The sequence below is a fragment of the Natator depressus genome, chromosome 10, assembly GCF_965152275.1.
Source record: "Natator depressus isolate rNatDep1 chromosome 10, rNatDep2.hap1, whole genome shotgun sequence".
NCBI classification, from domain to species: domain Eukaryota; kingdom Metazoa; phylum Chordata; order Testudines; family Cheloniidae; genus Natator; species Natator depressus.
In genome coordinates this window covers 6,189,537-6,202,890 of record NC_134243.1, presented here as the reverse complement: position 1 = coordinate 6,202,890, position 13,354 = coordinate 6,189,537, and the positions used below count along the sequence as shown (strand labels likewise).

The 13,354-nt window shown below is 45.3% G+C and overlaps 1 protein-coding gene across 1 annotated transcript in view; it reads right to left on the bottom strand.

The window, feature by feature from the left end:
* CACNA1H (calcium voltage-gated channel subunit alpha1 H) overlaps positions 1 to 10,052 on the bottom strand; it is a 477,272-nt gene extending 467,220 nt beyond the window's left edge. Inside the window, exons 1-2 of the mRNA XM_074965057.1 lie at positions 9,942 to 10,052; positions 9,010 to 9,313 (exon numbers count right to left, since the gene is read on the bottom strand). Coding sequence (XP_074821158.1) covers positions 9,010 to 9,298 — 289 coding nt within the window. The 5' untranslated portion in view covers positions 9,299 to 9,313; positions 9,942 to 10,052. The remainder of the gene's footprint in view (positions 1 to 9,009; positions 9,314 to 9,941) is intronic.
* Positions 10,053 to 13,354: the final 3,302 nt, after the last annotated feature.

The following is a 13,354-nucleotide window of genomic DNA, read 5'->3' as shown; positions in this document are numbered from 1 at the left end:
ATACGTAATATACACACATGAAGTAGATGTATGGGTACAGATCCATAGTCCCATTGACTATGCTATGCCAATTTATACCATCTAAGAATCGGGCCCATGAACACAATGGAAAAAGCAAACATACCCATGTCAGCCAGTTGTAAACAAACTTGATTGCATTTATTGGTTCCTACCAAGTCAGAGAGGCAGAAAAACCAAAGGCTATTGCAAACTTTAACAAGATCCTTTAGGATTAGTTTTCTACGTGGGCTGACAAGAAGGCAGTTAAATTTTCTGTGGTTTAGTGATGTGAAGTATTACAGATGCACTGAAAAAAAAAAGCACAAGTATGGAACAATTACAGCGAGGAGATTGGGAGTAACCTTGAAAAAGATACTGGAGTAACAGTCAATTCTCTTTAAAACGTCTTTTGGTAGGTAATTTAGTAGAGAGCCATTTCAAAAGCTAGGACAATAATGAAAAATACATGTAAAAGATTAAATTTAATTTCTCTGATGAGATCATATAAATTGTGAATATTGTGCCATGCGTTTTAACTATTGGGTGATTTGGTCTTTATGGAAATAACAGTGGTAACTAGATTAAGGCATCCTGGGGAAATTTGTAGAAGTTTCTTACTTGCATTTCCCAATGAATACTAATCAGCAGCACCTCTTGCAATTTGGGTTTAGGCCTTTACTGACCAAAGATGCATAACTGTGGTGAACTGTGCGGTGGCTTTGTAATGAAATTAAACATCCACTAGGGACAGAGAAGAGACTACTGTCAAGGTCATAAAATTCATGATCATCTTCACTGTTGGTGTAAACAAATGAGGTTCTACCAGGAATGAATTTGGGCCCATATATTTGAAATAAAAACTTTACTTGTGTTATTAACAACAACTTTTGTGTTTAACACCAAAATAATGTTAAAGCTCTCATTTAATTTTCATTATTTAGGCCCTTGGTTTACTTTGTGCGCTTCACTCAGCTTAGATAATGAAAACTGTCTCGTCAGTTTCACCTTTTCTAATAATAAATTTCACTTTCTTATTCTTATGCGCTAGCATAAACACTGTGATATCTGGGTTCACTACATACATATGGTCCAGCATATTCTACGATCACAAAATTTACCACAGAACTTCACTCTTTGCTACAAAGCTATGATCCAGAATCTCAGCTTTCATTTAAAAAAAAAGTTCCTAGCTCTTATGGGTGCAAATAACACCTCAAAATAGGAGCTGAATTTAAACTGATGCCTGTGTGAGTCTGCAAAGAGCCTAAAACAATGGCTCTGAGAGGTGGCTGAACAATGATTCAGCAGTGGTCAGACAGGCACCAAAACACAGAGGTACACCTATTCGAGCTGCTCCTGTTTATGCTTCCCATGGTCGCATTAGCTATTTTGGCCACAGCATCACACTGGGAGCGTGTGCTGTGCACCACAATCCCCACATCTTTTTCAGAGTCACTGCTTCCCAGGATACAGTTCCCTAGGGCAGTGGTTTTCAAACTTTTTTTCTGGAGACCCAGTTGAAGAAAATTGTTGATGCCTGAGACCCAACACAGCTGGGGATGAGGGGCTCAGGGCTGGGGCAGAGGATTGGGGTGCAGGGGTGAGGGCTGCAGGGTGGGGCCAGGAATGAGGGGTTCAGGGTGAGGGAGGGGGCTCTGGACTGGGGCAGGGGGTTGGGGTGCAGGAGGGAATCAGGGCTCTGGGCTGGGGGTGCAGACTCTGGGGTGGGGCCAGGGATGAGGGGGTGGGGTTGGGGCATGGGCTTACCTTGGGCAGCTCACGGTCAGTGGCACAGTGGGCGTACTAAGTCAGGCTTCCTGGCACTGTGGATCGCGCTGCGCCCTGGAAGCAGCCAGCAGCAGGTCCGGCTCCTAGCCGGAGGCACGCAAGCGACTCCACGCGGCTCTTGCCCACAGACACCCCGCCCCCAGCTCCCATTGGCCAGTTCCCAGCCACTGGGAGTGCGGAGCCGGTGCCCGGGGCAGGGGCAGTGCACAGAGCCCCATGGCCCTCCCACCTAGGAGCTGGACCTGCTGCTGGCCACTTCTGGAGCACAGCACGATGTCAGAACAGGTCAGGGACTAGCCTGCCTTAGCTGGGCAGCACCACCGACGGGACTTTTAATGGCCCGGTTGGCGGTGCTGACCAGAGCTGCTGCGACCCAGTGCCTTACATTCCACAACCCAGTACTGAGTCGAGACCCGCAGTTTGAAAACCACTGCCCTAGGGTGACCAGATGTCCCGATTTTAGATGGACAGTCCCCATATTTGGGGCTATTACCCCCCAGCCCCATCCAGATTTTTCACACTTGCTGTCTGGTCACCCTAGAGTCCCCAATCCTGTAAGTATGACCTATATTGTTTGTTCCCAGGTGTATACATTTACATTTAGGCATATTAAAATGCACTTCTCTTTGATATTAAAAAAAGTACTTCGTTAATTATATAGAGTCCATCCTTTCTTGATATAAAACCACTGAAATTAAATGAATTTAAAAAACAGAGATTCAGGTGGCCGACATATTTTTAGAAGAGTTGTAATTTACATGGGATTTATTTTTTTTCCCACTGGTGTTTGTAATTGCTTGTAATTCAGTGGAAGATTTCACTAAGGGTGTGGTACCTGCGCCTCTTGTTGAATTCAACAGGAGCTGTGGATGCTCACTGGCTCTCAGGATTAGGCCTGTCAATACATTTGTTATATGATAGTTTCTTCTAGTGCACCTTATAAATATGTACATGTCATTTAAATAAAATATTTATTAGGCAAATTCTGATTCAGGTGTTATTCAGGCAGAACGCCCATTGAGTCAGCAGGAGTTTAGACTTGGCAAGCACAGACTAAAAGTGGAGTAAAGATTTAATGATATGGCCCATCAAGGCTGATAGGACATTCGCTAAAAAGCAAACACACACGTACGCTCCACTGAAGTTTGGGATTAAATTCCTGGAAATTGACAATTCTCTCTCTTCGTGCCTCAACTAAAAGGTGACATGCAGGCTAAACAATGTCGTAGTTAGAACACGTGTACATGATTGTATATCATAGAGTCCAAAGTAACCACTGTTCATGGTAACAGTGGGATAAGGAACTCAAGAAACACAAATTCAAGGCACCTGTCAGAAACCACTCGTGAACTTGGCCTAGCAGCAAACTTCTTAAACAAACCCAAACAATCGGCTGCGGTTGTGAGGATGGGGGAGGCCAAGCCTTGAGTCTTTCATGAGTGAAAGAACTGAACCTTGTTGAATGAAACATACTGTTCCCCGCATCCAAAACTGATTACGTTCTTAATTCTGTCACTTTTTCTTTCCGCAAAATAGACCCAACAAAGCATCTAGCCAAAAAGTGCCTGAAGCAATTTGATCTGCATCCCTCCTGCATTAGTTAGCATTAGGAATTAGATGCTAGGGAATGCTCTGAAGTGACAGACAGAATAGCACTGCAGTCTTTGGCCCAGATCCTGTAATGCCTATATGGAAATCTCCCACTGGTGTTCTTTTTCAGGGCTTGAACCAAGTGTTGTGAGGGAAAAGACATTAAAGATAGTGGGGTGCTCAGATTTGAAGATAATGAGTCCATATAGCTGCCCTAGACAGACAGACAGAGACTGACCCAAAGCCCACTGAAGTCCATTTGACTTCAATGGGCTTTAGATCACACTCCTAGTCACCTGTGAGATGAAGTCAATGGGGGTTCTCTCTGATTCAGGAATGCAGAATTGGGCCTTTGACAGTAGCTATTTAGTTGTCAAAAGTTGTTCTCATCTCACCAGACCCATATGAACCACAAAGCTAAGACTGGTTTCTGTCAAAATTAACAGATTTAATTACTACTGGGGATTATACGTTGAGTGACCGTATGTTCCTACAGCCAATGATAGAGCAAGTATTCTGTTCAGACGCACAGACAACAGCGATTGCCATAAAATCAGCGTTCCACATTCCAGCAAATTAAACTGCAGTCCATCACCTACTTTGCCCACGTTGACTGCAAATTAGCAACACAAACTGGTCCATCTATTATATGTTTGTCGGCCAATAGCTCAAACAATCAAAATCCACACTCAGATACAGAGTGCAGAGATACCCACAGATTGACAAAAGGTGACACAGCACATCTTTTACTGAAATGGGACCAGTCTTAAAATCTACATTAAAAAGCAAACTCAGATTATTTCTATAGAGCTGTCATTTATTGTAAGTAAGAACCAGGAAAAAAAAAAAACTCAAAAGCAAACCCAAGGCGATACCAGAGAACATGCGACCATACACAAAGTCCTACCCACAGACCTCTATAAATAAACCTGTGTAGGAGATCCAGTACTGAGAGAAATAAGTTTGCTTCCAATTATATTGTTCAAAAAACAAAACTAAGTAAATCAATAATGACAGAGGGGAAAAACTCTTTAGACCTGATAGTGAAGGATTAAATTTAAACCAGTGCTCAGACTCACAAAAACTACTTTCAGGCTGTTTATTAGTTTTCTGCTATCATAGATGATGAATTTATTGTTGAAATAGAGTTTGAAAGGTAACACTGGAGGGTTTTTTTTTTTAAAAGGACTCTATTCAAAACATAACTTACTAAACTATAGGACAAGAAGGATGCTATTAAGCAATAGCCTGACAAAGCAACCATATAGGAACACACAATTAATCAAACATAAATCTAGTCAGGATGTTTTTTCCGCTTTCGGTGAAACTTTAACGCACAGAGCAGTTTGACTAAGTCTTGTATATAGGAATAACAGAGTTCATTTGCAGATCTTTTGCATTCCATAATTTCGTAAGGCTTCAAAGCACGTATTAACAGACAAACATTCAAGCTTTTAGGGGAATCTGTGCAGGGTCTTCCTAGCTGCTGTTTCCTTGCAGAATCAAGAGCAACCACTGAAAAAACAAACAAAAAAAAAAAAACAAAGAAAAAAACCCTACCAATGTGGCATCTCTAAATTGCACTCTACAGATTACCCCAATTTTTATACAATTCACAAACATTTCCAGGGGGCACATGCCTCCTGCCAGACATGTTCAGAATGCCTGACCTTTAACCCCTGCAGTAACTGATCCTGTGCACACCTGTCTGACATGAAAACCATGCAAAAGCTTTTTTTAGCTATTGGTAAGCCTTGTGGTAACCCCCTCTGCTTAAGCCACAGAAACAAGCCATGCTTTTGGCCCATATACTTAGGACTTACACCTGCTGACGGTCATAGATCCACGCTATCCACAAATATTTAGAGCCGTTGGGCTAGTTTCACAGCTAAATTGAGCTAGACTGACAAAGGTTTCAATAAGTCAGAAGCCTACCCACACTTTGGACTCATTAAATCTTCTTGATCTGCAGAAGCATTTGGTGTTTTCAGTACAGATCCAAATATATACATAGAATACACTGTTCATATGGTGCTTGACTGAGCGCTCACTTGATATTAGTGGAAGGATTCCCACTGACTTTGGTGGGCTCTATATTGGGCCTTTTGAGAGGAAGTCAAGCCTGCATTGCAAGAAAGGAAAGGTCTGCTCTGTAATAGAAGAAGGTGGTTCATTTGCAGAGGAAATGAACATTAAAATATAATAAGATGCCTTCAATTTAAAAAGAACTGCACGTTGGTGAAATTCCTTTGCTGAGTAGTGCAGGGAGCCACATACAGGTCTCCGAGCTGCAGGCCTGGACAAAGAACTCTTAGCAGAACATATTCAGCAAATGATAATGCAAATTACATAAAAATACAGAGGATGGGAAGGTGCATTGCCTGCTTGGATGGGCACATAAATTCCCTGGGTTATTAAATATTTAGAATTGACAAACAGATAATTTAGCAGGGAAAGGACTTCCCTAGTTTTTCTCCCTACAAATAAATCACTGTCTAAGTCAAATTGAACAAAGAACTACATTTGCTTTAAGGAAAAGCATAACAATTATGAAATGTACTCCTTTGCTTAAGGGGATAGTGCATCCCAGGTGACATGGCACTTCCATAGAGCTATTCTCACTCGGCCATTAAAAGAATGTAAAGATGCTTCTCTTCTTTTCATAATAAAGGGAACTTTTAATGCAAAGCTGCTCAGTACTGTGGTTTATGGATTCATGCTTTGGTAGGCAGGGAGAGTCACATACATTGCATAACTGGTTAGAAACCACCTTTGTGAATCTGACATTTCTTTCAAGCTAAGTTTTTCCAAGACAGGTGCTCATCGAGTGCTGGCCCTTGTTCCATCTACCCATCCACTCCCCTCATCTATCTGTCTTTCCGTCTGGCTGCTTTTTAAGTTTCACAGAAATGCTTTGGTTGCATTCCTTCCAAAGCTGCTTGACCTTCATCTGAATGTGATTTGAAATGCATGCAGTCCTTAGACTTCAGTACAGTAATGTGGACTGAGCATTGTTTCACGGGCAAGATGAAGATCTCTTTACTAACTTTTACGGTGCTTGACAAAGCCTCGCCAAATATCTTCAGAGACATGGTAATCAATAAATGTTATTCCTCCCTCTATCTTTAAGAAAGTTACACTCAGGATTTAAAGATTAATTTCACTACATAGAATGAAACTGCCAGCGATTGGAAATAGTGAAAACTAGAGAAATTCCAGTCCAGATTTATACTAGGTACACTCGTTACCATTGTATATGTTGTAAACATTGTTCTGTTAAAATAAAATGTCCCCCCCTCACCAACTCAACTGGCAATTCCACTATAGCATAAAGCTTACATTGTTTTAATTAGATCTGCCTCATTAGTAACCAAACATCACAATTGTCCATCTAAGTCTACTATTTTTGTCATATAGATAATTTGCTAAGGGAATTTTGTTTCCTGTAAATACAATTGAAAGATTAGAGAAAAGTTGAAAAAAAAAATCAAGCTCCATTGAAGAATAAAGTACAGTAATGCTACACAATGGCTCGGATGCAATTACTGTGCCAGAGAAAACACTGCTACATAAGTCTCACTCCCATAAGGTAGATGTTGGTTTCTCTTTTTTTACAGCTACAGGTTAATTTGTCAAGGCTATTTTTGGGATTTGGGGATTATCAATCTGATATGTAATATGAAGGGCAAAGATATTCCTTGAATCTGAAGAGGGGGCTTTTTCCCCCCTTCTCCCCATAAAATTGAAACATGATGACCAACTCTGGGGATATGGGGAAGAATCTCTCGACTCACTGTACTGCTTAGATATAAAAAGCTACCCTTGACCATTGGTTATATTACATTTTTTGGTGTAGAATCAACATGAAAAGAGCCATTACTCTGTTCTATTTTCACTTTTCTTCTCTATTCTATTTTAATAGCTACATGGCCTAATTCTGCTCTCACCCTGGTTGGAGTAAAGCTACTTTAAGTGAGGGGAGAATCAGGGGTATAAAGTTTGTGGGTTTTCTCTCCAAGGATTTCTCGTAATAATGGATTACAGCAGTTTTCTGAAAAGGATTGTGTAATTCCTTCTAATGACAGCATACAAGTTGGTGCTGATACTGAGGGGAAAAGTGATCTCAATTGCACACTGGTTAACTAAAGCTAAATCAATAAAAACCATATTAATAAATAATGCTTATAACAGCAATGGCAGGATACAGACAGCAACCAACTGGCAGATATCAAGGAAATGTAAGCATTAATTATCTGCACAATGTCAGTGCTACACCTACATGACACGTTTACATGTGCAGCAAAGCTAAAAGCTCAATTCTGAAGATCATCAAGACAGACTAACAACTCTCCTTTCATATAAGACGTCTCTTGCATTTTCCTGAAATTCAGTTTTCTAGTTGTCACAACTAAGAACACGTTGCTTTTTTTAATTTGAAAGGGGGGAGGGGAAATGGATTTGGAGGGGTGCAATTGGGGAAGAAAAGGGGAGTTAGAAAGACTGTTTGCACTTTCTCCATCCCTAGCTGTGAATAAAATAAAGAATAAAAAGAATAAAAATCAAACAGGAGCTTTCAGAACCCGGAATGAAAACGCAGGCGTGAACTCAGCTTCTCAAAAGCAATTCTAATATGTTTCATTTTCCAATGTGAAGTAACACACGCACTCACAGATCTCTTATATAAACAGTTAAAGGGTTACTCCTGGTCTCAAATTCCCCACAGCTTTTAACACAAATAAGGAGATATCTTTAAACTTTACTCTTTTCCACCCCCCTGGACAAATAAGTAAAGTTTAAGGAATTCTGATTTTATTGTTTCTTTGTAGGTCCTAAAATGAATTTGCTTTCAGTCGTTTCCCCCTATTATGCTGGTTTTCTATTGGCAGCCAAGAAAAGACTTAAAGTGCACAAGACCAGGTATGTTTTCTTTGATGGTTTTTCTTGAACTTTATCAGGGCTTTATTCATTTGTAGCTTGAAGTATACTTTAATGCTTCCTATACAGTAGCAGGACTGGGAGAACCTTAATTGAATACCAGACCTATTAACCAAGACACACATGCTGATCCTGCTGGAGGCTTTTGGGTTCTACGGCAGTACAATAAATAATAATCAGAATAACAGATGAGACACTAAAATCCCACTGCTGATGCGAGCCACTGCTGCTCATCTTTCCCTGGGAGGTAGCAAAGGCCACTCCGGTTAGCACAAGGTGTTGCATCAGTTTGCTCTGAAAGGTGCACCTCTAACAGCTGCATTCAATTCTAGGTCAAAGAGGCTAGGACCTGATCCTCAAACCAACTCCTGCTAGAACCAACCAAGTCTCTTCCTCAAGGATTCACAAACCAAGTGGCTTTAAAGACTGCAGCCTGCCAGGCTTCTCTGTCTGCCATGATCAACCCTGACTGTATGGACTTAGATGAGTTACTCCAAGGATGGAACCTGACCCATCCAGAGAAACAAAACAAATGAAGCGGCGCTCCCCCAGCACTGCCTGAAACTCAACCGCCAGGTGCTGGACACAGATGGCCCTCAGGGGTGGGGGACAGAGGGAAACACCCAGCAACACCATGCAGCAGGACACCCCACACCCCAAGCTGGCATGGGGCAGCCTCTCCTGGGAAAGGATATGGGTTACAAACCAGTCTGAGGCACCAGCTGCGTGGCCGGGTGGTTTGCTTGAGGCAGAAGAAGACAGTGGGTGCCAGGGCCGGGTAAGGGACCTGTTCCTCGTCCTCTTGGGCTGGATCCCGGGCAGAGGAGCCTCCAGAGCCCAGGCTGCCCTGGATCGACTTGCAAGGGCTGAGCACATCCTCGTCCTCTCCCGGCTGGGCTGCCTGGCTGGGGAGGGAGGCTATGGGCACCCGGACTTCGTCACTCGCCAGTGGCTGGAAGGGCTCTCTCCTCTCGCCATCAGTCATGATAGCAGCCGGGACCTGCGGGGCAAGGAGCAGGGGGCAAGGGTCACTCGGGCATCGCTGGAGACCCCAGCGCCAGGGTGGGGCGCACCCTCCACCTGGATGAGAGAAGCGCTAGGGGAGGGAGGGCAAGCACTGGTAAATCCAAGGGAGAGAAAGGGGAGGGGGGAGCAAATAGATAGAAGAAGGAAAAGAGAAAAAAAAAGAAGAGAAGGGGGAAAGAAGAAAGAAGCTAGAAGGGGACGGAGAGGGAGGCTAGAGGAGACCTGGACTGCCCATGGTTTCAGCCTCCTCGCTGATGAAAACAGAAGAAAGGGGGAAATGGGGTCCCCCAACTGAACTCACCCCGGGCAGGGTCTGCGGGAGCTAAAGACATCCCCCGCCCCGCCCGGGGGGTCGGGGGGTGGCTGATCCCAGCGCTGGACCCGGAGCAGCGGGCAGACTCCCATTCCCACCCCAGCCCGCTGGAGCCAACTTTGTCAGGGTCCTGAGCGGCGGAGGCGTGACCCCCCCAAGACAGACACACCAGAGGGGAGCCAGCCCTGCCTGGCCAGCGTCCACCAGCGCCGGGCTGGGGAGGGGGCCCGCAGGGATTGCCGGGGGGCGCGCAGGTGCGTCTCTTTGTGGGTCGGGGGCCGCCGCTTACCTTCGTTTGGCGGACGGGCGGTTTCCCAGCAGCATAGCCGGGACTCCCAGTTCACATGAGACCAGGCAGGAGCGGGGCTTTGCCCTGGGGAGACGGCACCTTTGTAAATCCGGCCGCGGAGCAGGGGAAGGCGGGGCGCGGGGTCCTGGGCAGAGGCGGGCGACTTCTCCCTCTCCCCGGCGCGGCGAAAGGGGGTGGGGAGGGGAGCGGGGGGGCAGGCAAGGGGGGGGTCTTCCCGGGCGGATCCTCGTGCAAGAATAATCCCAAGCAGAAAGCAGCCCAGCCCCGCCGCTTCTTTGCGAAGCTTCGCCCGTGCGAACAGGAAACTTCGGATTGAGCTGGCGGGGAGGAGAAAGGGGGAGGTGTGTGTGTGTGGGGGGGGGGGGGGGAGCTGGGATCCCAGAGGGGCGGGGATGGCAGCGTGGAGGGGGGAACCGTGTCTCTTCCAGCCGGAGGGATGGGCCGGGCAGAGACAAGGATCCAGCGGAGCGGGGATCCCCCGGCCTCGGCTTCCCCGGCGGCGCCCCCTGAGCCCGGCGTCTGGCTGCCCGGGCCGGGGGACGCGGAGCGGGCGGCTCCAGGTGCGGCTAGCGGCCCCCTTCGCCCCGCTCCCCGCGTCTCTCCATCCCCGCCTCGCCGCCGCCGCCCTTTGTTCCCCCGGCGCCGGGACACGTGGAGCGGGCGATGCCTCGGGGCTGCCGCTTCATCGCGGCTGCTCGCCTTTCAGCAGCTGCCCCGCTCCCGGCTGGGGCTGGGGGCGAGCCGGGGCTGCCGCGAGCTGCCCCCGCGCTCCGGCACCGTGCGCCCGCCGGCTCCTCAGCCGGGGGATGCCCAGCGCTTCATAACGCTCAACTTCGGACCGCCTGGCGTCCCTCTCCTCCGACTTAGGCCAGTTTCGCAGCCGTGTAACTCGGTTGACTTCGGAACAGTTGCTCCCATTCGGGACCAGTGCAAGGGAGAGGACAAATCAGGCCCCGTTCATGGAAAGCCAAGCACAATTCTGGAGAGGCCACAGCAGATAGTCATATTAATGCTGCTATCATTAGATCAGGCTATACTTGTTCCTTGTGCTACTTACTGATATTCCTAGGAGATATTTCCAGCGCTAGCGGCTGTTGGGATTTTTTACTTTCCTGGCACGCTGGGCTTGAGATCTGTGCACCATAACACGGCATCTTCTCCCCTCTCCCTGAAGGAGGTCATTCGGTCACGTCATGTTTTTAATCAGCGTGTCTGGGTTTCCATAAAGATGGTTCCTGCTTCATTTCATAGCTTAGAGCGGGTGGTTGTTTATATATATATATATATATATATATATATATATATATATATATATATATAAAAAAGGGGGAGGCTTGTATTTTATTTTATTTTTAAATCCTGTCATTTGAATAGATGCAAGGAATTCACAGCCCCTTGCTTTACAGCTCTCATACCAAGCTGGGAATTAATTCAGTAGATGTTTTTAAAAAAATAAATATATCAACTGAAGTTGGAGGCCTAGGCGTTTTAATAAATTGCAGGGCTTCTAGCTAAGTAGCTAATCTTCTCCAGGGGCTTAGCTTCCAGGGATCAGAATAAACAGATAAGAAGTTGTAAGAGGCACTGCCCCTTATACACTCTGCCTAGGAAGTTTTATTCTTTTGAGTTACTTCAAATTGCATGAATAATAGGTAGCTGTAAAGAGTGGGGCAGGGTAAATAAAAAGATCTTCGCCTGATGCACTCCCCTCACCTGGAATCTTTTAAAGGATGAGTTCATTATATACCACCACATTCAATTTGCAAATGCAGTTCCCGGTGCTATTCTTCATGGTTAACAACTGGGGATTGATTGAAAAGGGAGGTCATGAAGGCTTCAAAGCAGAAAGAGCCAACTGTACTGGGGAGAGCAAGAGTTGGTTTTATACACACACAGGCCTGCTTTTCAAGGGCTGTTTTATTAGGCGTTTGCAGGTTGTGATTAACAGCAGGTGGTGACTTTATTATTGAGCAAACAATGCTCTGACATAAATGGCACTGTCTGTAAAAACAAACATGAACTCTGCGAGAAAGAGATTGCACTTGGAGGTCCCCCACATTTTTACAAGCTGATTAGGGCAAACAAACTGCCACCTAGAAGGGAAGAGTTGCATTTGATTTGGATGCCGCTTTTTGTACAAGAAAACGGCCTCCCCTGAATCAAGAGAAGTTTACTAAAGGGGAAATATGGAGAAATGAAGACCACTCTGAAGGAGCGGAGTAGCTTAAGCTATTTGTGATGGTCTCCTGCAAGAAAACCCTTTTCCATTTCATTGACTTTTTTTTTTTTTAAGTGCATCTTCTGGGAAAGCAGGAGTGCCAGCTCCCAACAACTCACAGATCCATCTGCAAAGGTATTCCCTGACCAGCTGTCCGCAGCCCAAACAGCTTCCCCCTGTCCTTTGCCAGGCAGGGACTGCATGTCAGATCACTATCACAAGCCTTTAGAAATCGTTTCCATAGCTAAACAGAGGATGTTGAGTTTGACATATTAAGGGTTTTAACATTTTTTTTTTTTGCCTTTGACTCAAAAAGGGAGAAGGCTAAGTACCAAATTCAGCTGCTGACAAAAAGAGATCTTTTGGTGTTGGTGGCAAAACGGTTTGCTTCCTCAAACTTTAATCCACACACAGTGGGGAGAAAGAGCAGGCCAAATTCTCCCTTCATTTACTCCAGATTTACCCCCACTGTAACTATTGACTACAATCAAATCACTCCAGATTTACAGCAGTGCAACTGAGAGCAGAGGTTGGCTTCTGGTGTTTCATTAATGAACTGCTAGGCTTGTACAGATTGATACTGAATTTAGGATACACATGTACAAAATGGATGGGCACTTGGCTTGCAAGATGATGGCTGAACTCAATGAGATGTGTAATGTTCTTAGCTGGTCTTAATAAACAGTCACACGCTGGCATTCGTGCAAGTCAGTTTCAGTCTGTGTGCAATTCAGCGTGAGGATGTGAAACATATACACCACTATCACAGGTGCACACAAGCACCCCTGCAAAAGCAGCACTGTTCTGAGAGAGAGTTTGGGTAGATTCTGTCCTTGCTGGTGTTTGAGATGCATGAATGTCAAGAAGACAGTGGCACCAGGCTCCACCATGTGGAAAATAAACCATCTCAGGGGAACGAAGCAGTCAGCCCTTGGTACAGTTATCAGCAAAAACGTTGGGCTAGAAGCTCAGGTGGTGGAAATTGGCATCGCTGGGGGTGGAGGGGAGCTGATTTGCAACAGCCAAGGATCCAGCCCTCTATTCCTACAACTACATCCAATATATTAGTTGCAGTCACTTAACCCCATCTCTGGCAATATACTGCTGTTATTTGGAATTAAAGTTTGCACAGTCGTATTTTTCCCTTTTTAAAGCTAAGGATAGAGTAGAACTT